Raw genomic sequence first — 26268 nt, forward strand, 5'->3', positions numbered from 1 at the left:
AGTGATACCATAAGATGAAACAATATTAGAATAATTGGGATTCCAGAAGGAGAAAGAGAGAGAGAGACAGAAGGTATATTGGAGTGAATTATAGTAGAGAATTTCCCTAATATAGCAAAGGGAACAAGCATCAAAATCCAGGAGGCACAGAGAACCCTCTTTAAAAATCCATAAAAATACGGCCACACCCCATCATTTAATAGTAAAACTTACAAGTCTTAGTGACAAAGAGAAAATCCTGAAAGCAGCTCAGGAGAAGAAGTTTGTAACATACAATGGTAGAAATATTAGACTGGCAACAGACTTATCCACAGAGACCTGGCAGGCCAGAAACAACTGGCATGATATATTCAGAGCATAAAATGAGAAAAATATGCATCCAAGAATACTATATCCAGCTAAGCTATCACTGAAAATAGGAGAGGTAAGAAGCTTCCAGGACAAACAATAATTAAAGGAATTTGCAAACACCAAACCAGCCCTACAGGAAATATTGAAAGGGGTCCTCTAAGCAAATAGAGAGCCTAAAAGTAGTAGGCCAGAAAGGAACAGAGACAATATACAGTAACAGTCACCTTACAGGGAATACAATGGCACTAAATAACCCTGAATGTAAATGGGCTAAATGCCCCAATCAAAGACAGAGGGTAAGAGAATGAATAAAAAAAACCCCAAACCCATCAATATGGTGTATTCCAGAAACTCATTTTAGACCCAAAGACACCTCCAGATTTAAAGTGAAGGGGTGGAAAACAATTTACCATACTAATGGACATTAAAAAGAAAGCTGGGTGGCAATCCTTACATCAGATAAATTAGATTTTAAGCCAAACACTATAATAAGAGATGAGAGGGACACTAAATCATACTTAAAGGGTCTGCCCAACAAGAAGATCTAACAATTTTAAATATCTATGCCCCTAACATGGCAGCAGCCAACTATATAAACCAATAAATAACAAAATCAAAGAAAGACATTGACAATAATACAATAATAGCAGGAGACTTTAACACCCCCCCACCACTGAAATGGTAATCCAAGTAAAAGATCAACAAGGAAATAAAGGCCTTAAATAACACACTGGACCAGATGGACATCCCAGATATATTCAGAACATTCCATCACAAAGCAACAAAGTATACATTCTTCTCGAGTGCACATGGAACATTCTGCAGAATAGATCCTGTCCTGGGTCACAAATCAGGTCTCAACCAGTACCAAAAGATTGGGATCATTCCCTGCATATTTTCAGACCACAATGCTCTGAAGCTAGAACTCAATCACAAAAGGAAAGTTGGAAAGAACTCAAATACATGGAGCCTAAAGAGCATCCTACTAAAGAATGAATGGGTTGGGGCGCCTGGGTGGCTCAGTGGGTTAAAGCCTCTGCCTTCGGATCAGGTCATGATCCCAGAATCCTGTGATCGAGCCCTGCATCAGGCTCTCTGCTCAGCGGGGAGCCTGCTTCCCCCACCAACCTGCCTCTCTGCCTACTTGTGATCTCTGTTTGTCAAATAAATAAATAAAATCTTAAAAAAAAAAAAAGAATGAATGAGTCAACCAAGAAATTAAAAAAGAATTGAAAAAATTCATGGAAACAGATGAAAATGAAAACACAACTGTTCAAAATCTGTGGGACACAGCAAAGGCAGTCTGAGAGGAAAGTTTATAGCCATACAAACCTTTCTCAAGAAACAAGGAAGGTTTCAAGTACACAACGTAACCCTACACCTAAAGGTGCTAGAGAAAGAATAGCAAAGAAAGTCTAAACCCAGCAGCAGAAGAGACATAATAAAGATCAGAGCAGAAATCAATGAAATAGAAACCAAAAGAACAGTAGAACAGATCAATGAAACTAGGAGCTGGTTCTTTGAAAGAATTAATAAGACTGATAAACCCCTGGCCAGACTTATCAAAAAGAAAAGAGAAAAGACCCAAATAAAATCATGAATGAAAGAGGAGAGATCACAACCAGCACCAAAGAAATACAAACAATTATAAGAACATATAATAAGCAACTATACGCCAGCAAATTTGACAATCTGGAAGAAATGCATGCATTCCTACAGACATATAAACTACCACAACTGAACCAGGAAGAGATAGAAAACCTGAACAGACCCATAATCAGTAAGGGGATTGAAGCAGTCATCAAAAATCTCCCAGCAAACAAGAGCCCAGGGCCAGACAGCTTCCCAGGGGAATTCTACCAAGCATTTAAAGAAGAATATATACATATTCTCCTGAAACTGTTCCAAAAAATAGAAATCAAAGGAAAACTTCCAAACTCATTTTATGAAGCCATCATTACCTTGATCCCAAAACTAGACAAGGACCCCACCAAAAAGGAGAATTACAGACCAATATCCTTGATGAACAGAGATGCAAAAATTCTCACCAAAATACTAGCCAACTGGATCCAACAGCATTAAAAGGATTATTCACCTCGACCAAGTGGGATTATTCCTGGGCTGCAAGGTAGCAAATCAATTAATGTGATAGACTACAAAAATAAAAGAAAGGACAAGAACAATATGATCCTCTCAATAGATGCAGAAAAAGCATTTGACAAAGTACAGCATCCTTTCTTGATTAACTCTTCACTGTGTAGGCATATTGGGTACATACCTCAATATCATCAAAGCCATCTATGAAAAACCCACAGCGAATATCATTCTCAATAGGGAAAAACTGAGAGCTTTTCCCCCAAGGTCAGGAACAGAGCAGGGATGTCCACTATCACCATTGCTATTCAACATGGTATTAAAAGTCCTAGCCTCAGCAATCAGACAACAAAAAGAAATAAAAGACATCCGAATCAGCAAAGAAGTAGTCAAACTCTCACTCTTTGCAGATGATACAATACTATATGTGGAAAACCCAAAAGACTCCACTCCAAAACTGTTAGAACTCATACAGGAATTCAGTAAAGTGTCAGGATATAAAATCAATGCACAGAAATCAGTTGCATTTCTATACACCAAGAGCAAGACAGAAAAAAGAGATTAAGGAGTCAATCCCATTTACATCTATACCCCAAACCATAAGATACTTAGGAATAAACTTAATCAAAGAGGCAAAGAATCTGTACTCAGAAAACTATAAAGTACTCTTGAAAGAAACTGAGGAAGACACAAAGAAATGGAAAAACGTTCCATGCTCATGGATTGGAAGAAAAAATATTGTGAAAATGTCTATGCTACCTAAAGCAATCTATAGTTTAATGCAGTCCCTATCAAAATACCATCAATTTTTTTAAAAAAATGGAACAAATAATCCTAAAATTTATATAGAACCAGAAAAGACCCCGAATAGCCAGAATAATGTTGAAAAGGAAAGCCAAAGTTGGTGGCATCACAATTTCAGACTTTAAGCTCTACTACAAAGCTGTCATCATTAAGACAGCATGGTATTGGCACAAAAACAGACACATAGATCAATGGAACAGACTAGAGAGCCCAGAAATGAACCCTCAACTGTATGGTCAACTAATCTTCGACAAAGCAGGAAAGAATGTCCAATGGAAAAAAGACAGTCCCTTCAACAAATGGGTTGGGAAAATTGGACAGCCACATGCAGAAGAATAAAACTGGACCATTTCCTTACACCACCAAAAAAAAAAAAAATAGACTCAAAATGGATGAAAGATCTCAATGTGAGACAGGAATCCATCAAAATCCTTGAGGAGAACACAGGCAGCAACCTCTTTCGACCTCAGCTGTAGCAACTTCTTCCTAGAAACATCGCCAAAGACAAGGGAAGCAAGGGCAAAAATGAACTCTTGGGATTTCATCAAGATCAAAAGCTTTTGCACAGCAAAGGAAACGGTCAACAAAACCAAAAGACAACTGACAGAATGGGAGAAGATATTCGCAAATGACATATCAGATAAAGGGCTAGTGTCCAAAATCTATAAAGAATTCAGCAAACTCAACACCCAAAGAACAAATAATCCAATCAAGAAAGGGCTGAGAACATGAACAGACATTTCTGCAAAGAAGACATCCAGATGGCCAACAGACACATGAAAAATTGCTCCACATCACTTGGCATCAGGGAAATACAAATCAAAACCACAATGAGATACCACCTCACACCAGCCAGAATGGCCAAAATTAACAAGTCAGGAAGCGACAGATGTTGGCAAGGATGCAGAGAAAGGGGAACCCTCCTACACCATTGGTGGGAATGCAAGCTGGTGCAGCCACTCTGGAAAACAGCATGGAGATTCCTCAAAAAGCTGAAAATAGAGCTACCCTATGACCCAGCAATCGCACTACGGGGTATTTACCCTAAATATACAAATGCAGTGAATCAAAGGGTCATGTGCACCCAAATGTTTATAGCAGCAATGTCCACAATAGCCAAACTATGGAAAGAACCTAGATGTCCATCAACAGATGAATGGATAAAGAAGATGTGGTATATATACACAATGGAATACTATGCAGCCATCAAAAGAAACGAAATCTTGCCATTTGCAATGACATGGATGGAACTAGAGGGTATTATGCTTATCGAAATAAGTCAATCAGAGAAAGACAATTATCATGTGGTCTACCTGATATGAGGAATTTGAGAGGCAGAGTGGAGGGTTTGGGGGGTAGGGAAGGAAAAAATGAAACAAGATGGGATCAGGAGGGAGACAAACCATAATAGACTCTTAATCTCACAAAACAAACTGAGGGTTGCTGGGGGAAGGAAGGTGTAGAGAGGGTGGTTGGGTTATGGACATTGGGGAGGGTATGTGCTATGGTGAATGCTGTGAAGTGTGTAAGCCTGACAATTCACAGAACTGTACCCCTGGGGCAAATAATACATTATTATTTAATACAACAATAATACATTATTATTTAATTATTATTATTTAATAATATTATTTTAATAAAAATAGTAAAAAAAAGAAAAACAAAAATGAAAAAAAAAGCCTCATTTCAAAATAGGCAATGGACACTATTTTATCCTTAATATTTTTGAAAAAAAATGTAGGCTCAAAGACTAAAAACAAAGAGGATTGTACTCCAAAAACTCCAAGTCATTAGAATTAAAAGAAGAAAAGCAAAGGAAAAAAAAAAAGAAGCAAAGGAAAGAAGAATTTTCCAGTGTAACAAGATAAACAGAAACACGGAGAATAACAAAAAGTCCCCCACAAAAAATGAAAAAGCAGTATTTTTAAAACCACAAATGCAGAAAGTTAATTTAAAAAGGATTAAGCAAACACAGAGATAAAACCAAGCCATCTAGAAATGAAAAAAAAAATTTTTTTCTCTTCATAACTCTTGGGCCAAAGACGAAATCAAAATGGCTCCATAAATATAAATATGCCAGATGTAAAGACAGTAGAATCCAGTATTCCAAAGCCATCTGCCACAAGATGAAGCCATAATCCTGACCGGGAAGCTGATGTCCTTTGCTAGGTCTGTGCTGTCCCACATCCTCACAGAAATACAGTAGAAATAAAATAAGAATACATATTTGAAGAGACTCTATAAACAAAATGTACCAAATACAAAGCGATACACATAATTCAAAGAATGATTAGGCTTGAACTCTTGCAGTTGTCCTATTAGGAACAGTTCCGGGCTGGTGAGCAAGAAGGACTAAGAAACAGAAAACGATAAATGTCAACATTTAGTAAGAACATCCATGTGGCATCTATTGAGATGCACCTAACAGGACCCCTTTTTCCCTCCCGGTGCTGAGGGACACGGATGCATGAGCTAGCCTGACAATCCTGGGGGAGGAGTGTGGTGGCTGAGGCGGATTCGGGATTTCACCACAGCTCAGGGGAGGGCCTGGTGGATCTGCCTCTCCAGCTCCTCTTGAGGGATGAGGAAGAGCTGAGCAGACCAAGAAAAGGGGACAACCAAGTAGGCCAAGGCCTTTCTGAGACCCAGAGTGGACTGATGGGGCTGAAGTAACACGTGTTCATTGGGAGTGGCTGGTGTGAAGAAGTAAGCCAAGACGGAATAATGAAGTGCGCTTTATTATGCAATGGTTTTAAACTTCATCCTGATAGCATGTTCAATGGAAGAGTGACCTGGGTTAATCTGGTCTTAGACAGCAGTTTGGAGGCAGTGCTGGGAACCCTACTAAAAGATCTAAAAAGATGTCAAAAAAGGTGAGGGGGGCACCTGTGTGGCTCAGTTCATTAAGCATCTGCCTTCGGCTCAGGTCATGATCCCAGTGTCATGGGATCAAGTCCTGCATCCAGCTCCTTGCTCTGCAGGGAGCCTGCTTCTCCCTCTGCCTCTGCCTGCCACTGCCAGCCTGTACTTTCTCTGTCTCTCTGACAAATAAATAAATAAAACCTTTAAAAAAAAAAAAAAGGTGTCAACCAATCTGTGGTCTAATGGCACTGAGGCACTGTAGTTTTGTTCAATTTGAGACAGCTTTCTCGCCATAGGCAGTCTTTAAAAGTTACTTTCCATGGGCTGCAAGCTGTGATCTTCAGACTAAATGTGCTTGCTGTGGGAAGCTGTTGGAATGTTTGTCACCGGAAATTGAATAGCTTTCCACCAACGTGATGATTAACCCCCGGACTTTGACTTTCTTGACCTAGTTTATCAACAGTTCATCTGCATGAATTCTCTTGCAATTGGGGAAACTATCTTTAGATTAGACAATCATCTTCGCAAGATTTTTACAAGTAAAATAAAATATTCATTTCTTTTTCATTGCAATATAACTGACATATAGTATTGTGTAACTTTAAGGTATACAATGTGTTGATCTGATACTATTCATTTCTTTTTTTTTTAATACAAAACAAAGCCTCCTTTTTTCATAAATAAAAAGATGGAGACATACAGGTCTCTTCTTATAAGAGCTCTTCCTGCCCTAGGACATACCATGCTGTATTATGGTATTATGACTGTGTTGTTCATTTCTCCAGTTTCATTACTTCTTTGGACACTAGTGAGTTTAAGGTTAAAGACATTCTTGCACTAATTGATTGTATTTTTTACTCTGTACAATATTTACTGGGGATGTGATTTTTTTTTCTCAGTGCTTTGTGGGTTATAAATGTGTTAAAATATTAATCCTTTGTAATATTTTTTTCTAAGGATTCTTTACAGTTGTTTTCTGCCTTTTCATCTTATCTATTTCTTTGACATGTAGAAATACCACATTTCTATGATGCTAACTCAACCAACTCTTAGGATTTCCATTATTATGTCTAAACAGGAAATTTGAGAAATTTTAATGTAGAGCACCAAAAAAAAAAAAAAGAAGAAAAGGCAAATGTATTTTTATCATAGATTCACCAAAGACTTTGTTAGGCTTTTCCAACGATCTTTAGCAATACTACTAATCCCCTTCTTTAAATTCAGCATCTAAGTCACACCAAGAAATACCGTTGCTATTTTAACAGTAACCATATGTAAGTATGTACTTTGATGGTGATGGTGGATTCATGGCAGTTTAGGTTTCACGTAAGAATAAATTCTAAACTGTACAGAAAGTGGGATTACCTAGTTCCCATGTTATTTCTCTCCTCTGGGTTAATCAGACTAATTTTAAAGACAAAGGGGTTTAGAACTAACACTGATAAGATTGAAAATAGGTTTTGATGGGCACTTAATTGCTTCAAAAGAATGCCCAAGCAGTTTGAACCTACAAGTTTTTAGAATCTACTGATGAAACAATTCAGCCATTGCCAACTATCTCTGGGAGGAATTCTGCTCTTACTATTCTTTATATGATAGACAGTATCCTAGGGTCTTTTGGTATATTAATCCCAATCTTCAGAAAATATTTCTTTTTTTTTTTTTTTTTACAGATTTTATTTATTTATTTGAGAGAGAGAGAGAGAGACTGAGCAAGGGAATAAAGGGGCAGAAGGAGAGGGAGAAGCAGAGTCCAGCTGAGCAGGGAGCCCGACAACTCTGGGCTTGATCCTAGGACCCTGAGATCATGATCTAAGCCGAAGGCAGACGCGTAACTGACTAAGCCACTCAGGCGCTCCACAAAATCTTTCAAAATAAGTATTTCACAGATGGGAAAATAAGGGCTCAGAAAGGTTAAATAACTTGCTCAAGCTTACCTAGCACATAAGTAGTTGAGCTGGGATCTCTGTTGATGCAAAAAAAATCTCTACTTTTCCTACTATGCCAACTGCCTTACTGAACCTTATCTATTTTGTGTCAAGAGCATCCAATATGCAAGGCATACAACTAAGTATATTATCTCATTTACCCACAAAGTAATGGGCTTGACATTATTGGTCATTTGATATTGATACTGCTGACAAGATTTTAAAACTGGTAGTTAAAAAGATGGTTTTTGAGCAGTGGGCAAGGGCTCAACCACTAGAAGCCAGTAACGCTTTGTTAGGAATAAGTCATGTCTGCTTATCCTCACAATGTCCATTTTTAATTTGGTCAACAGCTGTGACAGCAGAGGAAGCCAGAGCTTTATTCCGACAAGCTTTTGAAAAGGTCTTTCTTATCATTCTGTTTCTTGAACATTCTGAGCTAGATGAGGATCGAATTCAGTGAACTCCACTCAGAGAGCTTTGACTAATTCATGATGTTCTTTGACCAATCTTTTTTTATTTATTAATCAGAATAAGGACATGGAGATAGTATCAACTCTGTTGATCCAGTGAAGCCAAGAGGAACAGATGAATGAACCTTGATCCAGAAAAATTTCAACAGATGGAATGAATGACATAAAATTTAACAGAGCTGAAAGGGAAGTCCTCCACTCTGTTCCAGGAAAAAGTGTTCATATGCTAGTTGGTGGGACACAGTACTTTATAGTTTTTGGTGAAGAGACTGAAGAATCATTTATGTGAAGACTCAGGGACTGGGAAGAGGAGAGACCCACAGCCGTGTATCTGACTGAGGACACCCACCCATGGCACCACTTTTGCAGTCTTTCCTCATGAGGCTCCTACTGTGCTTTCAAAGGGACCTGATAAACACAACAGGTGCTGGAGAGAGTTTCTGTGACATGGGTCCTCAAATGCATGTCTCCAATTACACAACCAACAGTTGAAGGAACTAGAAAGGTTTAACTTGGAGAAGACTTAAGGGAGACTGAGTGTTGGTCTTCAAACTTCTGATGGGCTAAATTGGAGAAGAACATGGGCTAAATTGGAGAAGAACACGTACTTGGTATACGTGGGCTTGGAGGTGGGGTAGTTAACAGAGGAAATTAGACAGGATAGACTTGGCTTCATATAAAGAAGTACTTTCTGACATAGGCATGGAAAAACAAAATAAACTATTTCAAATAAGTCAGTCCCTTAACTTGGACTCTTGCTCAATCACATAGGAAGACTGACCATTTGAGAGGGATGCTGCAGGGGAATTTTACCATTCAGTGGAGGTTTGATCATATGGTTGCTAAGATCCCTTCCTAGCCAGAGATTCTACAATATCCTGAAAATGGCCTATGTAAAATATGTAGCTAATGATATAAGAAAAAAAAGTGACTAGTGTGAAAAAGAAAAGCATTAAAAATTCCAAAATAAACAAGAAAACACTAATTATATGACTTAAGGCATGTTTCCTAGAACTCTAGCTATTTGGTTTATTTATCTGGCCTAGTTCCCAAACTTGTCAGTGTATGGGAACACTCACTTTCCTGGGCCACATCTGGAAGGCTCTGATTTAGCAGATCTGGGTAAACTATTTTTAAAAAGTAATTAAAAAAAAATTCTCTTGGTGATTCTGATCCTCAAGCAGTTTGAGAGGCCACTGAAACCTAAACTTACTATAGGGGTACCTATATTTTGCATAAGAAATATGTATGTATATATGTGTCTGTGTCATGCTTGAAAAAAACTTGATGATTTTAACCAATCTGTTAATATTTAAAGCTACTGTAGTTTAATATTCAAGTGCCTATGCAGGGAGCAAACTCTACTTCAGTATCCTAAGCTCTAATAGCTTAGGACATAAAAATTTAAAATACCACAGCTTTTAATATTATGAATAGATCTTTTGTATTTTTTTAGCATTTCTATCTTAGATAGAATGTTATAAAAAGTAATGACATTCCTTCCTAAACAAGTAACAGAAAAAAATAAAGAAAACAGATATTATTCACATATACATACATTCTAGTTTAAATACCTACTTTTTTTCTTTCTTTTTTTTTTTTAAGATTTTTTATTTATTTATTTGAGAGAGAGAGACAGTGAGAGAGAGCATGAGCGAGGAGAAGGTCAGAGAGCGAAGCAGACTCCCCATGGAGCTGGGAGCCTGATGTGGGACTCGATCCCGGGACTCCAGGATCACGCCCTGAGCCGAAGGCAGTCGTCCAACCAACTGAGCCACCCAGGCGTCCCGACCTACTTTTTTTCTTAAGTTCCCACTTGGATTGGCAAAGTCTCAGAAAATGCAAGAAGTCATCACTCCCTGTTAAAGCTCATTAAGAGCTTACTAGTATTAATAAAAAAAAAAACCAAAACAACAACTGTGGGTAGGATAGTAAACAATCAATACTCAATTTCTTGATATTATAAATATTGAAACTTAAGTGTTTCCTCAATATTTTATGTTAAACTTACAAGTTTATAGAAAAAATTTTTTATAAATCTAATAAATTTTTAAAATGTTTTTAAGGAAGCTTTTTTTACCTAGTCAATTAGATTCAAGGTGATCGACTTTAATGTATTAAGAATAACCTTATTAAATCATTGATTAAATTTTGATTCTCTCCATAAAGAAAAAAGAGGACTCTTTTTCAGATTGGTGTTAATTTTTTAAGCATTTCTAAGTGTACACTATGTGAATGAAGTCCTTTCCCAGAAGTCTGGGAAGAGGTCCTGGTTGTCATAAAGCTGCTTCCTTGTCTGTTTTCATAAAGGGCTTTAGCAAGAATGTAACAGAACTCCCATCATCCAACAACCTTTGATTCAGGACATCAATCCACTATCTAAGACTTCCTGGACTTGGAAGTAAATGGTTTCTAAGACTTGTCCTGGCTAAGGCTTGACTCCCCTCCCCTCGCAGAGGATGCAGGGACATACCGAAAGAAGAGAGGAAGAAGAAAGAGATGAGTCTGTAGTAAGTTTCCTGTAGAGTACAAGACCGGTGATTACCAAAGATTTGGAAAACTTTATGAATTAGAACGAAGGAACCCCCCCACATGGGAACAACAAACACATCCAGATCCAAAAGAGTGGGACTTATAAGTAGGTAAGTAAATAAATAAGTTAATTAATTAATTAATTAATTAAATCCATAAAAGCAATATTAGGAGATAATTATTTGTATTTCCTCAGTGTTAAACTTTGAGTGTCATTTTGCTAAAAATAATTCCTACATTCAACTTTATGTTGATGGATGTAAAAAATAGTGACAGTATATTTATCAGGAAATCTAATAAAAAATACTTTTACTTGTTTTTTCGCTATCTGGCAGGCTGCCCTATGCATCTCATAGTAAAAAAGGGTCATGGTAACAATGACCTGGCCAATCAGGTTAATGCTGAATTTTCATCGGTGTTTGCCAGAGGAGAGAGGAGAGCTTTATCATATTCTCAACTGAAACTGAGAACAGAGAGCTTCTGAATGAATCCCTCTGATGCACATACAATTCCTTTCAATTATGGTTTGGACAGGTCAAATATTTTCACACCTTTTCCTTTAGTAGGAGGAAATGTTCTACTTACAGATGCACAAGACTATGAGAAAAAGGAGGTATGTGGTCAGCTCCCGTAAAACACTTTTAAGATACTTCTCTCGGTTAGTGCTGCTTTCTTCCATGAGTCTTGTTCCCCAGAGACCTTTAAAAGAATAATGAAAAGTATGAATGGCAAAGAGGAAACATAAAATAAATATCACCTTTAAGGGGGATTCTCCTGTATTTTTTTTTTAAATAGGCATTCTTCACCTTTTTTTTTTTTTTTAAGATTTTATTTATTTACATGAGAGAGAGAGAGCATGAGAGGGGAGAGGGTCAGAGGGAGAAGCAGACTCCCTGCTGAGCAGGGATCCTGATGTGGGACTCGATCCCAGGACTCCAGGATCATGATCCGAGCTGAAGGCAGTTGCTGAATCAACTGAGCCTCCCAGGCGACCCTGTATTTTTTTTTTTAAGCAGGAGTGCCTTTTAAGAATACATCAGCCTCTACTGTCCCCCCAGATGCATCAAATACAAGATGACAATCTGATCATTGTCTAAACGCCCCATCCCATCAGAAAATGTCTTAGAAAAAATTTATAAAGAGAAGAGGAAATAAGGGCGCCCCAGAAGAATGTATTAAATAATTGTGCACACACACATGTGCTCTTCCTGGGTGGGGGAGGACACAACCTGTCAATTATCCTCTCCCTAAACCTAGTTAGGACATGCGTAATTCTATGACACAAGACACCTTTTGGATCACCCCTGATGAAAAGAAAGCCTGGTTGGAGCATCATTTCACTATGGAAATATCCACCAAACTTCTATCACACTGGCCCCAAATTTTGCTACTATGTAACCCTCTTTCTCCTTTAAGAAAATCAATGCAGACTGACTACTCTCAACCTGGATAGCTTAACAGATTTGAGAAATGCTAAGTAACATATCATCTTTAAGTTAAAAGCAGCAATCATCCGATTTCTCTCTCTTTGGAGAAAGAAGAAAATCAGCAACCATGTTTCATATTTTAGCAGATGGAAAAAGTGCTGGGCTGGCTGAGCGGGGATGACATAACCCTCTGTGAGCTTGCTGGAGGCCGTTACCGCAGTTTTGGACTCACTCAGCAGACAGACATGGTGGCCATCCAAAACCCCCATTAATGAACAGTGCGGTAAAATCACATTGCTGGCTACTTGGAAGAGCCTTAACGTTTGCCAAAAAGGACAAACTACTCAATCCTTTCAGTTAGATTAAGTCGGCTGTGAATGGCAGCCAGCCTGGCCCTGGCGTTCTGCCTCACACGTTCAGTCCGCAGACTTTAACGCCATCCATCACTGAAACTCACACAGCTACTTAAGCCACCAACAAGCCACACAGAGGACAGGGAAAAATGGCATCAATCCTTTCACTTCCTGGAAATGACTCCATCATCAGAGTTTATGTATTTTTAAAGTCTAATAATAATACATTAATTCTCCTCCTAAATTTCAGTATTCCGTGTCCTTTTCTTTTTTTCTCCCAAATTTCCTTTAGGAAAAACAGCAACTGAAATCAAAGACACTGTGTTACGCATCACAGGTTTCAGCACACGGAAAGTGGAGCAGGACTTATGACCAGGTTTGCTTCTGCCAAGATCTGGTAGTTGTCAGGGAATTACTCACTCAGAAGAAATGCAGCAAGCAGAATGTTTGTTCACTGAAACTCTATCATATTTAGAAATTATTACAAATTTAGACGACATGGAAAATTACAACTCAGAATAACATAGAGGCAGCCAAACATTAGGCTCAGTAGCCCTGGACACAATCACGCTATTTCTTCAGTTATATTTCTTTTGGAGACCAGGCCTAAAATATACACATAAATGGAAATTACTAGTCTTTTTATCATCAGGAAAGATTGTTGTCTTGCCTCAGTCAGTGATTTCACTCTTTCCCATGGTTTATAAACAATTATGCACTAAGGAAGGGTCATGGTTCTTAATATTTACAAATGGTACTGCTTGACCTATAAGCAGAAAAACCAAACTCTCATCAAATTTTATTTAAGTAAATGTGCAATGGTCTACTGCAATTTAATCCAAGCCCTCAAATGAAACATTTCAAATAAAAAGAAACAAAGTCCTCCATTTATATTTTTATGTATTATACTTTACACATTTCATTGACTTTCTAAATTAGTTTTTCTACTTCCTCAAATATTTATCACTTTAAAAATTTCAACCAGTTTCTGCACTGGGTGCGTATGTAGGATCTATCTTAGGACACGGGGACCTCTTTACATTCTGATGAGTGAGAAGTGTTCGTGTTCACAAATAGAAAAAAATTGCTGTCCTATGGCTAGCTACTTCCCACGTTTAGCAGAGCTGACAGACTGAGAACGGTTAAAGACAGAGTTCTCGTCCTAAGTGTCAGCATTCTTCAAAATCAACTGTTGTCTTTTCCCACAACTGTCCTCACCGTGGAGGGAGAACATGCCCAGCATTTAAGGCACTCACTCACACTTAGTACATAAAGTGTCCCCGGCTGTTAGGGAGAACATGGTATAAGGGGGACACCAGACAATATCCAGCTTCTCTCATGTTTAAGAAGGTGTTTGGTCAAAGCCACAGCCCAAAGTTGGAGTATGTCATCTCAACAGTGTGTATTCCCCTAGTCAGTGGTACTTATGCATATGAACACAGGGGAACTCTGAGATAGATCATCCAAAACACAAAAGATGTCTCAAACATAAATAATTGTGAAAAAATGCCATTTTTGCAACTATCTTATTCACCTACTTCCTAAAGTGTTATTTTTGCAATACACAACAAATATCACAGAGAGAATGATATAATGATGTCTATATCTCTCACTCAGCTTCAACAATTATCAACTGAACACCTGCATTCATTGAAACCCTCACTTGCTTCTTCCCAATTTTGAAACTAATTCCAGCTACCGTATCATTTCATCTTGAATGTTTCAGTTCCATGGTTAAAAGATTCTGTGTGGATCATTTGCCTCATACTAACCCTGTCCCTTCTGATGGACACTAAAGCCCCATGACTCCTTGATCACGACAGGGTGCAATGTGGAATTTTGGAGTCAGTTGCGTTCAACTGCGGGATTGGTCACATAGGAACTGGGGGACCTTATTGAACATCATGAGCCTCCATTTCCTCAGTTGAAGATGGGATAAAAGTATCTCCTTGTGGGGTTGCTCTGGGAATTAGAAATATTATGTGTAAATTGAATAAAGTACTTGAAAGAGGCCTGTCTATATCTCCAGAAATAGGCGCAACTCTGAAAAATATCCTATTTCTTTCTGACACCTAGTTGGCTTAAATTTCAGAACAGTGTAAACACTCTAATCCAAACGAACCTCGATTTCACTGTGAACAGCCTAACCAAATTCTCACTGCATTTCTATCATGAAAGGAGTCTGCTTTTTGTGCCCAGACACAGGGGGCCTTGTTGAGGAAGACAAACACAATCTTTCCAAGTATTTATGTGAACTGCAGGCCCAACTTTAAAAAGGGAAGTGACCTTTTCCCTACTACTGGCCTATTTAGTATAGAATATTCGGTTGTTACCTTATATGTTATTGACTCCTGAATCTTCAGTTCTCAGTCGGGCCTCTCCTGAGGTACAGACAGACAGATGCCACAGCTAACAGCCAGTTCTACCTGCATATTCCACAGACAGCTCATACTCGCAGGCCCCACACTGAGAGTTTTTTCTTTCTTTGTCTAGAAACCTACTTGCCCTTATGGGTTAATGGTACCAAGTCAGAAACACGGGTTTCATCTGAGAAGAGGCCCTTTTCTTAACCCTCATATGGAGCTGGTCCACAATTCTGACGGCTTCTGTCTGTCTCCAGTCCAGCTTCCCTCTATCCCAGCACACACACCTTGGTTGCAGTCGTTGTTACCCCATCTCTTGGTTAGCCCTCTCCTGACCTATTCTCCCATCAACCAGCACCATGCACTTCACTCCATTCTCCACATTCTCGCTAGAATCATCTTCAGATGGACATGTGACCCTATCAGCCCTCTTCCTGAAGCCTCTATGAGCTCTAACTTTTTAGAGGGAAAAACCTACCAATAAGCTCAAGGTTTGCCTCATCTGACTTCTACTACTTTTCCCTCCTTAAATTCCTCCTTCATCCTTCAAGATGTTAACTCAAGTATCACTTCCTCTGACCTCCTCCCATAGAGTTGGTCCTCTCTTCTTTGGGTCCCTCCCAACCCTGGGACCCTGCATTGCAATTATTTACTTACACCTGTTTCCCCTACTAAGCTGAGCTCCTTGAAAGCTGGAACCTTGTCTTATTGATCTTTGTATCCCCAGTATCCACCACAAAGGAAACTCTCACAAATGTTTGTCGACTGAACAAATTCTGTTACTAGCATAACCTTCCCACATACCCCACAGCAGCAACACTCCCTCAAAAAAATCCCCAGAGCTACAGAAATACAAAATCTTGTTTGTTCAAAATTATAGTGCAAATAAAAAAAAGGAAGAAGTGATGGAGTGAGGTTTGGATTTAAAACAAAGGGAAACTCACAACAGCCAAAAGGTGGAAAGAACCCATGTGTTCATCAACTGATGATGGATAAAGCTTGAAAAATTATGCTAAGTGAAATAAGCCAGATGGTAAAGGACAAATAGTGTATGATTCCACTAATACAATGTACCTAGATTAGACAAATTCAGAGATGGAAAGTAGAATAGAGGTTGCCAGGAGCAGGGGAATGTGGTAATGGGTAGAGCTTCTGTTTGACATGATGAAAAAGTTCTGGAAATGAGCAGTGATGATACGACATAGTGAATAGGAGAGGAGGTATGTATTTGTTATAGCAGTTTAGCCCACCCTACCAATTCAGCTGATACTTTAGGATTTCTCCAGGAAAACAAAACCCCAAGCACAGACGTTTAAAATAACAGGGGATGACTTTACCAAGTTGATACATCCATAGAACATACTCAATTCTGGAAATTCAGATAATTTGATTACTCATGTAAAGTGTCAAATTTTATTTTTGCACTAAGAAGAGGGTACTAAGGAAAAAGTAAAGATTACTGGGGCTATCTTTTAAGTTTGGGCTCAGTCTTTACATCCTTCAGCTATCCTTCACTTTCTTTGGTTCAGACTTTCACTACTTCTTCCCTGACTGCCTGCATGGTCTTCCTGCCTCTCTGCTTCTCTGCCTCTCTGTGTCTCTGCACAAGCTTTTCTGCATAGCACACTGCCTACTGATATCCTCTATTTCTGCATGTTTCTGGTCTTGTTAAAACTTGCAACTGCTTCCTAATATTTACGGCTAAAATCTCAGTTCCTTGGCTGGACATAGTGTTTCCACAACCCTGCCTCAAATATTTCTTCTTTACCATCTTACTCCTGCTAAGAAGATAGATCGAATTATTGTACCAAGAGCAAAAAGGACCCTTTGTTGTCTATCTTGGATTCATGTCATTAAAGAACATCACAGAGTATGCTGAAGCCAGAAAAGACTTTGGAGATGAGATTATGAGGAACGGAGGCCCAGGAAGTAAGTGAGTTGTATAAAGTCAAGGAGGAAGGCAGGAGACCTCCAGGGAAGCTCCTGACCACTCCAAGCTTGAGTAATCTTTCCTACCTTTAGAAATTGCAAGTTACTTTCTGTTCCAATCCTAGGGAACTATTTACAAAATGCATGTAAGATTTTTGTCATTGGTATCTCATGAGGGGAAAAAAAAATCACAACTCATTGATGGTTATTTATTTTAGTTTACTTGATTTCTGTCCATAGGAAAATGGTGATGGTGCTATTTTAGTTGGTTTTTTTTTTTTTTTTTTGGTGGTGGGTGGAGCACCTAGTACAGTGCTACAGTGCTAATTTCATAGTAGGTGATAATTATTCAATGAATGTCACTTATTTAATAAGTGATAAGTATATGTTTAATTTTTGATATATTTAATAAAACAAAATTTATTCTAATATTTTCTTTTTTTTTTAAGATTTTATTTATTTATTTGACAGACAGAGATCAGAGAGGCAGGCAGAGAGAGAGAGGAGGAAGCAGGCTCCCTGCTGAGCAGAGAGCCCGATCCCAGGACCCTGAGATCATGACCTGAGCCGAAGGCAGAGGCTTTAACCCACTGAGCCACCCAGGCGCCCCTCTAATATTTTCTAAGATAACATTTTCCTGAGTGTCTTCCCCTACTAATTAGAGCATTGATAAGGTTTGACTAGAAGTTCACTATGAGCTTATATGCTATAAATTTTTTGAAAAAAAAATTTTTTTTGAAGAACTACACTTATAAACTCATATAAAGATACAGATTTCATTTCATTACCTTCAATTATTGAATTTATTCAAAAAAGGTTAAAGGATTATTATACTTATTCACTAACTTGTAAAAAACTTCTCTTACTGCAGTGAATATTTTTTAAAGCACATTTAAAACAACATAAAATAATAATTTGTTTGCATAATTTTGAACCTTAAGAAGCACAAGGGTTTTTTACTAACTTATTCACATAGGTTGCTCAAAAAGGACCTTTTGTTCTCCACCATGACATGAATCAAATTTACAGCATAAATACTTATATAAAAGAAATACAAAAGTGTACACTATTAAAAATCTATCATTTACTTTATAGTTACGAAGCACTCACATGTCAGACATGCTATGCATTTCACATGTTTCATCTCATTTAATTCTCCCCACTCAGGAACAAAGTATCATGATTCTCTCTTTTTAAGAAAAGCAAAAATTGGGGATCAGAGAGATTAAGCAATTTGCTCAAGGTCATAGGGCCAACGTGTGGTAGAACTGGAATTTGGGTGTATGGCTGACTTGGTCTTAATCACATTGCTATAAAAACACCTGGCTTTTTTTTTGTACAAGATTTGCAAAACTGACGGGGAAGAGTAGGGAAGGGAAATTTTCAAAAGAACTGAGAATGGAAATTCTTAAAAGTGGAGATTAAAATAATTTGAATGTGAGAGCAAAAGCAACGCTTTTCCAAGGATGCCTCTGACAAAACCTTCCAACACAAGATCCTCTCTGCTCCTGGAAAATCTGTGTCCTCTGAATAGGCACTGGCAAATTTGAAAATTCCTTTCCTGCTTTTGGAAAGTTGGGTGCACTGAACTCTGACACATGTACACACAGCTGGTATCTGGTGACTTCACTGTTTTGTTGGAATTTCAAAGAACGTTACGTTAGCTATTTAAAAACATACTACCAAGTGTTTAAACAATGTTACTTTTTCTTTGCAATTGTTTTAGAAAAATACCTAGATTAGAAATGGCTAAATAACTGTTTTCGAAGACATTATTTCTTCTGTTTGTGGCATTCTAAATAGCTCGCTCTCCCCAAAACAACCACACACATCACCAAAACAACATCCGTGACAACTCACTGACACTTCTCCCACAACTTGGATAACAGTACAGATACCCTTTCCAGAATGGAATGCGGGGTGAGAGGGCATCCAGACCAGCGGAAGACCCGATATACAGGTGCAACCACCTTCAGTTGTATGAGAATATTCTTCCTTTTTTCCCCTACAAGAAAAAAAAAAATCTTCAGAGGCACCCTTTCATTTTAATACGGCTTTCACTGATATGCAGAGGTAAAAATATGCTGACCCATGTTCTTCTGTTAGAAGGAGGTATCCCATAAATTTGCACAAACAAGGGCGCAGTGGAATTCCGCCACGGGTACCGGAAGTAGAGCGCAAGTAGCAGAGGTGGGGACGCGCTTCTAAGGGACGCAGGGACGCGAGGGCGATGCGAGCTGAAGCCCCGGGAAGCTGCCCACAGCGGGCGATGGCTCTGGCCGGCGCCCGCGGCTCCGGTTTGTGCATCAGCCGCTGCGGGTCGCGCTCTTACCTCGCAGCCCGCGAACCAGCCTCTCGGCCCAGGCCACTCGGGGCGGCTGCCCGTCCAGGGGGAGGTGGCGATGCAGCGGGTCCCCGCCGCCGGCCGGGCTGGGGCTCTGGGGGCCCTGGTCCTCTCGCCTACGGCGCCTCCCGCTCGGGTGGCCAGGGTCGTGGTAACCCCCCAGCCCCCGGCCCCGGGCGCCCACGGAGCTCACGGCGGAGGAGGCGGCCGACCTCCGGCTGCCCGGGCGCCACTCCACGTCCATCTCCACCACCATTCCTCCTTCCTCTCCTTCCACCTCCTCCTCCTCCTCTTCCTCCTCGGCCTCGAAGCCCGGGTTGTCACGGCTCCACGCCTGCCGCGAGCACGACGAGAGCGGAGGAGAGGGGGAGGCTGAGGCTCCGGCCGGGGGGTCCCGCGCGGCCGCCTGCCGGATACGCTCCATCTCGATCTCCAGGCCCCTCTGTTCGCGGAGGCCGCCCGGAGCCGCGAGGCCGGCGCCCACGGCCGCGCCGCCCGCCATCAGCCGGCCGGGGCCTGGCGCTCGGGATGCGGGCGGCCGCTTCGGGTCCCCGGGCTGCTGCGGCTGCACGCGGCTCGAGTTCACCATCGCGGTCACTGGCGTCCGGCGCGCCTTCGCCCCGCGCCGCGGTCGGCGCAGCCCGCCGCAGGAGCCATGTTCTTTTCTTCCCGGGGCCCGCCGCCGCCTGCTCCCCGCCCCCGACTCCCCGCAGACCCGCGTCCCTCGCCCGCCCCCTCGGCCCGCCTCCCCCTCGCCTCGCCTCGCCTCGCCTCGCCCAGCCGCTGTGGCGCGCTGCCGGGGGAGGTGCGAGGAAGCCGCCCCCGCGGACCGCGCGGTGGGCTAGCGGCGCCCGGGCTCGCGTTCCAAGTGGAGCCGGGGCGGGTGCGGGCGCCCACGTCCCGTTCCGGTGCAGGGGCTCCGGTAGGAGGGGTTCGCTGCCCGCCCGCCCGCTCGCGTGCGGGGAAGGGGCTTCTGGTGCTGTCCCTGCCTGTGGGACCCTGACATAATGCTTGGGTCCCAGTTAACCTCCAGGCTCTTCTGCCTCGACTTCCCAAGTGCAGGGAGAGCGAGAAAACCATTTTGTGGGATGGTGTGTACTAGCGAAATCCAGCCTGCGCTGGTTTGCCGCAGGGGCAGAGAAATCTTAACTTCATCTGAGAACTACCAACAGGCTGCTAAGGCTTCCTTGCTTGGCCTTTGGCGGCCCCCTTGTCCCCACTTCTGCTGCTTTTTGGATGGTTTTTTCAACGTCTGGTCGGCTCCTCTCTCCACACACTGTGGGGACCCCAAGGATTCCGTCCCGGAGCCTTCAGATCGCGGGTGCTCTGAGCTGGAGCTCGTCCCCGGCCCCCTCCCGCTGCCGGCTCCGGCTCGGGCTTCCGAGGCACAACCCCACGTCAGCCCCGGGGCCAGAATTTTATTGCCACTCTGCGGAGCGCATCCGACTGGATGTTCTGCAGTTGTGTCACACTTACCCTGTCGCAAATTAAATCTCCGTCCCCTTCCTCTTTTAAGTCTGCCTCACCTCCTGTGCCCCCAGTTGAAATTTGAGGCAGGCTGTCGTCCTTCTCAAGCTAGGCTTCTCCGTGATACCCTCATCCGTCTGCTCGTCTCCTACACCTCTTCTCCCCAAATCTTGTTACCTCTGCCCCACAAATCTCTCTGATAGAATCGTTGTTTCTCATGCCTGTTGTCAGCGTTTTCGTCCAAGGCCGTTGGTGTATGTTAGTTTTATTCCTCATTGGAACATCAAACCTATCAGTTCCACCTCCATTCGCCACTTTCAAGATCCCCAGCGTTCCCAAATTGTATTCAGAACCAAAACTGCTCCTGTCACATTGATGCTTGGATACGTCTGGGGGCTCCTGACAGCTTAATAGATAAAATTTAGTTTCCTTAGGTCTGTTTAGTAAATTTTCTTCATCCGCCTTTGTATTTATTGGTTTGCTACGGCTGCCATAATGAAGTACTCCAGACTGGGTAGCTTAAACAACAGAATTCATTTTTTCACAATTCTACAGGGTGAAAGTGTGAGATCAAGAAGTTTGCAGAATTGGCTTCCCCTGAGGTCTCTCTTCTTGCCTTGTAGATGGTGGTTTTTCCACTAGTGTCTTCACATGGTGATCACTTTTAGGGGTCAGTGTCCTAATCTCATCTCATAAGGACACCAGACACATTGGATTCAGGCCTATTCTAGTTGCCTCACTTTAACTTAATTACCCAGAAAAAAATAAAAATTAAAAAAAAAAACCCAACCCTGTCTCCAAATACAGTCACATTCTGAGTTGTTGGGGATTAGGACGTCAACCTACGAATTTTTGAGGGGGACACAGTTAAGCCCATAACGGCCCCTGCTCTGGTTTTCTAGCATTGGTTCCCGTCTTGTATGTACATCAGAGCAGCATCCTTTGTTGCTTCCCTATGTGCTCCTAACAGGCTGATTTTATTCAGGTAATCATGGCCACCTATCATCAGTTCTGTGGTTTATTTATTTACTTATTGGTGTCCTTTGCCTAACTTTGAGCTTTTTTAAAGACAGGGCTTGTTTATCCTAACCTACTACCTCAGCCCAAATTCCACTTAGAATTCTTTATTAATTAAAGCTCTCAAACATCTGTTGTCTTTATGTCTGTCAGTTCCTTAGAAATTTACTGTCTCTTTGTCTAAAAAATATGAAAACTGCTTGCCTTGGTCATTTGTTTAGGCCCTAATTTCATTATTAGCCCTCTGTGTGCACATAATAAAATTTTAGGGTTTTTTTTCCCCCTCATTAATCTGTCCCATGTACATTTAATTCTAAGTTCAGCTGGAAGACCTTGAAGTGTAGAGGAACAACTTCCCTTCCCTACAGTACTAAATTTATATTCTCTTATCTGTTGTTATTTAGACTTAGGGTATGTATCTCGACAATGACATAACTCCCTACAGTTATGTCCCAAGAGTGTTTTATCCTGCATATTCTATTAAAATGATAATGTTTCTTACTATGCATAGCAAAAGCACAGAACTTGAACTCAATAAATAAATAGTAATTGAATTAATTCTATTATTCCTTGGTATTATTGTTTTTCCACTCAGTATTCTCTTCCCTGTATCTCTAGACTATAGACTTGCTAGCAAAAAAAAAAAAAAAAAAAAAGGAAGAACAAAAAAGAAATGGATAAACTAGGGGAGTAATTTGCTGTGTTCTCAACCTTGAACTGTGGAAAATCAAAACATCTTTGGGAAACAAATATCACAAAACTAAACATAGCATTTGAACAGTGACTTAAGAATGGTTTCACCTGGGGGACGTCTGGGTGGCTCAGTAGGTCAAACATCCATCTTCCGCTCAGGTCATCATCTCTGGATCCTGGGCTCCAGCCCTGAGTTAGGTTCTCTGCTTGGCAGGTAGTCTGCTTCTTTCTCTGCCTCTGCCCCTCCTCCCTGCTTGTGCTCCCACTCTCTCTCTCAAATAAAAAAATCAAATCTTTAAAAAAAAATTTTTTTTTCCTGGGGGCATAAGCTATTCCAAGGCCCCTTATACCTCAGAGGAGAAATGGTGGCATGTGAAGGTTAGAAAGGCCTCTACACAAGGGGCACCTGCAGGGCTCAGTGGGTTAAAACCTCTGCCTTCAGCTCAGGTCATGATCTCAGGGTCCTGGGGTAGAGCCCCACAGCTGCCTCCTGCTCCCTGCCGAGCAGAGAGCCTGCTTCCCTTCCTCTCCCTCTGCCTACTTGTGATCTCTGTTTGTCAAATGAATAAATAAAATCTAAAAAAAAAAAAGAAAGAAAGAAAAAGAAAGGCCTCTATGTGAAGAATTAGGAAACCCCAGTTGTTTGTTTGTTTGTTTTTAAAGATTTTATTTATTTGACAGAGATCAAAAGTAGGCAGAGAGGCAGGCAGGGGGGCTGGTAGCAGGCTCCCTGCTGAGCAGAGAGCCCAGTGCAGGACTGGATCCCAGGACCCTGAGATCAAGGGCCTGATCTGAAGGCAGAGGCTTAATCCACTGAGCCACCCAGGCACCCAGGAAACCCTAGTCTTAACCAAAGGTGTAATGGTGTGACTGAAAATGATGCTGCCTGACTAGGCTCATACAGTCCTTCAACAATTACACAGGGAATACAAACTCCTTAAGGCTGGACTTTTGGCCTGCTGAACTGATTGCTTTCTTTCATAGTGTTGTGCCCCGACACATAGCAGGTATTCAGGAACTATTTGTTGTAGGATCCTCTGGGCTAGGTAGGGAGTGTCTGGCCTTAAGAAGCTCATAATCCAGGGACGCCTGGGTGGCGCAGTTGGTTGGACGACTGCCTTCGGCTCAGGGCGTGATCCTGGAGTCCCGGGATCGAGTCCCACATCAGGCTCCCAGCTCCATGGGGAGTCTGCTTCGCTCTCTGACCTTCTCCTCACTCATGCTCTCTCTCACACTCTCTCTCTCAAATAAATAAATAAAATCTTTAAAAAAAAAAAAAAAAAAAGAAGCTCATAATCCAGTTGTGACAAAAACCAAAAGCCACAGAAGTTATTGTAATAGATGAAAATATTTACCATATTTAAGACAGAGGAGCATGGGGCACCTGGGTGGCTCAGTCAGTTAAGCATCGGACTCTTCATTCCAGCTCAGGTTATGATCTCAGAGTTTTTTCTACGGGTTTCTCAGCTTTAAAGATCCTGTCTGGTGATAAGATGAAATCTTTGTACTTCTTAGTACAGGAAGGATGCCTTTCATATGAGAAACTGATTTCTTGCTTGAGGGGGTTGGAGGTGGTTATAAGTATACTTACACCTTAAGTAAATTTGATTTAAAATAATCAGTATGCTTAAAGTGCACTTTTTGGGGTGGCTTGCCCTTGGACCCTATGGTATCAAGTCAGTATGAAGTCTTTCAACACGGAAAGGGGTTGAGGAGAAAGACTACTCAGGCTGGCATGGGAGGGGAATGTAGGGCTAAATCACAGAAGACCTGAGATGCATGTTAAAGAGTATAGCCTTTATTTAATAATAATAATAATAATAATGTACCTTCTTTATAGTGTCAGTGATTTAAAACAAAATCTTAAACATTCTTTTTAAGACTACACCATTGTCTCCAAAAGAATTTGGACTCACCAAAAATGTATCCACACATACATAATTCAGAATTAAATGTATGCTTGCTCAAAATTTTAATTACAAATCTTCACAAGCTATGTGATTTTTAAAAACTTCAGAGAAGTACTGTGTACATGGATAGTATTTAATGTACCACATCCTAAATCTTACATTCCAAGAATTTCACTACCACTTCCAATCTTAGTTTTCATAAACCCATCACCAGCCATGCAATGTATTTCCTGTTCAAGTACCTAGTCATTCTTTCTGGCTTCCTAATGTTCTCCCTTGCACTTTTACCTTGGCATGTTTTCTTCCTTTGGAGCACCTCATTTTTCCTCAAGTAGGCCTTGAAGCTGTAAATTTCTCTCCTTTCCCACAGAATTCCTTCCTTTGATATTCATCTTATTATTCCTATTTCTCGTAAGAAGTATTCTCTTATTAAATAAATGAGAGGCACAAACTCATATTTTCCTTCACCTGGTTACCATAATCCTGTGACCATACTATAAATTTCGATAATCTACAGGGCTTGAAATACTGTGTGGGATAGATAACATGGCTGGATGCTATTTAGTTTTATTTCAACTGTGTGGTAAGTTTTTCTGGAACAAGCTACACAAACCCCATCCCTTTGTCTCAGTGCCATGGTGGATACTCTGACAAACCCTTCAAAAGGCAACTTAAAAACTGTCCAGTCTGATTTAATACTTTGTATTCTCTACACTTCTGGCTTCTGCATTATTAAACTTGCCTATTTGTTTCCTGTTTTGTTTTTATTTCCCATGTGAACAGATGAAGCAGACACAAGCAGAAGGACCCATCAGTCCTGCAGATTCCACCTTCTAAAGGAAATTCAAAAGGACTCTCTGGCTTGTGTGGTGTTGCTTAGCAACCCACCCAAACAAACATGTTTCCCTCTCATTTTTTTCCCAGTCCTTATTTATTCAAGAACATTGTAAAATAAATTTTTACCACTTGACATCTGAAATCATTAGAAAAATATTTGGTGTTTTGGGCTTTGTAAGAACTGCTAACTGTACTAAATTTTTTACTTGTTTTTATTTCTCAATTTACTACACTAATAATGCAAGACCAGGATTTGTGATATTCTACCTTATGTCTAGAATTTGGTTTGGATGTGTCCCTGCCTCTGTGGGAATTACCCTGGCACTGTTGTTGGCTGGCACTGTGATTTTGATGACCTAACCTCTGTATCTCAGTTTCCTTCTGTGAATAATGTGGTTAAATATCTACCTTACAAATTCCTGAAGGATTTTTGCTGAACACATAGTGAGGGAATATTAACAAATTAATCAAACACAGTGTCCACTAGACACCAGGTTCCATGTTGGATTCCAGTGGGGCAAGGATAAGACATAATTCCTACCTGTAAGGGGATCAATTTGAAAATGCCTGGAAACATTGTTACATCATCCCCAAGCCCTTTTCTACACCTCCTAAAGACTTGGAATCTTTCTAGACTCCGGCATCACCTTCTTTTGAAAAGTTACTTAGCCACATCCCTGGCCCCTAGCTTGAATTTACTTGCCTCTCCTCCCCGTCAAATTTTATCACAACATTTATCTTTCTTTTTTAAAGATTTATTTATTTATCTGAGAGAGGGAGTTTGAGTTAGTGGGAGGAGGGGCAGTGGGAGGGAATCTTCCAGTAGACTCCCCACTGAGCGTGGAGCCTGATGAGGGGCTCAATCTCAGGATCCATGAGATCAT

The 26268-nt window shown here is 40.8% G+C and overlaps 1 protein-coding gene across 1 annotated transcript in view; it reads right to left on the reverse strand.

The window, feature by feature from the left end:
* The window catches only part of PKD2 (polycystin 2, transient receptor potential cation channel), a 61610-nt gene extending 41491 nt beyond the window's left edge, over window positions 1-20119 (reverse strand). Inside the window, exons 1-2 of the mRNA XM_044224551.1 lie at window positions 19449-20119; window positions 11630-11743 (exon numbers count right to left, since the gene is read on the reverse strand). Of these exons, the coding sequence (XP_044080486.1) occupies window positions 11630-11743; window positions 19449-20049 (715 nt within the window). The 5' untranslated portion in view covers window positions 20050-20119. The remainder of the gene's footprint in view (window positions 1-11629; window positions 11744-19448) is intronic.
* Between the last annotated feature and the right edge of the window lie 6149 nt (window positions 20120-26268).

This window comes from Neovison vison, chromosome 11, assembly GCF_020171115.1.
Source record: "Neovison vison isolate M4711 chromosome 11, ASM_NN_V1, whole genome shotgun sequence".
In the NCBI taxonomy this organism is placed as follows: Eukaryota; Metazoa; Chordata; class Mammalia; order Carnivora; family Mustelidae; genus Neogale; species Neogale vison.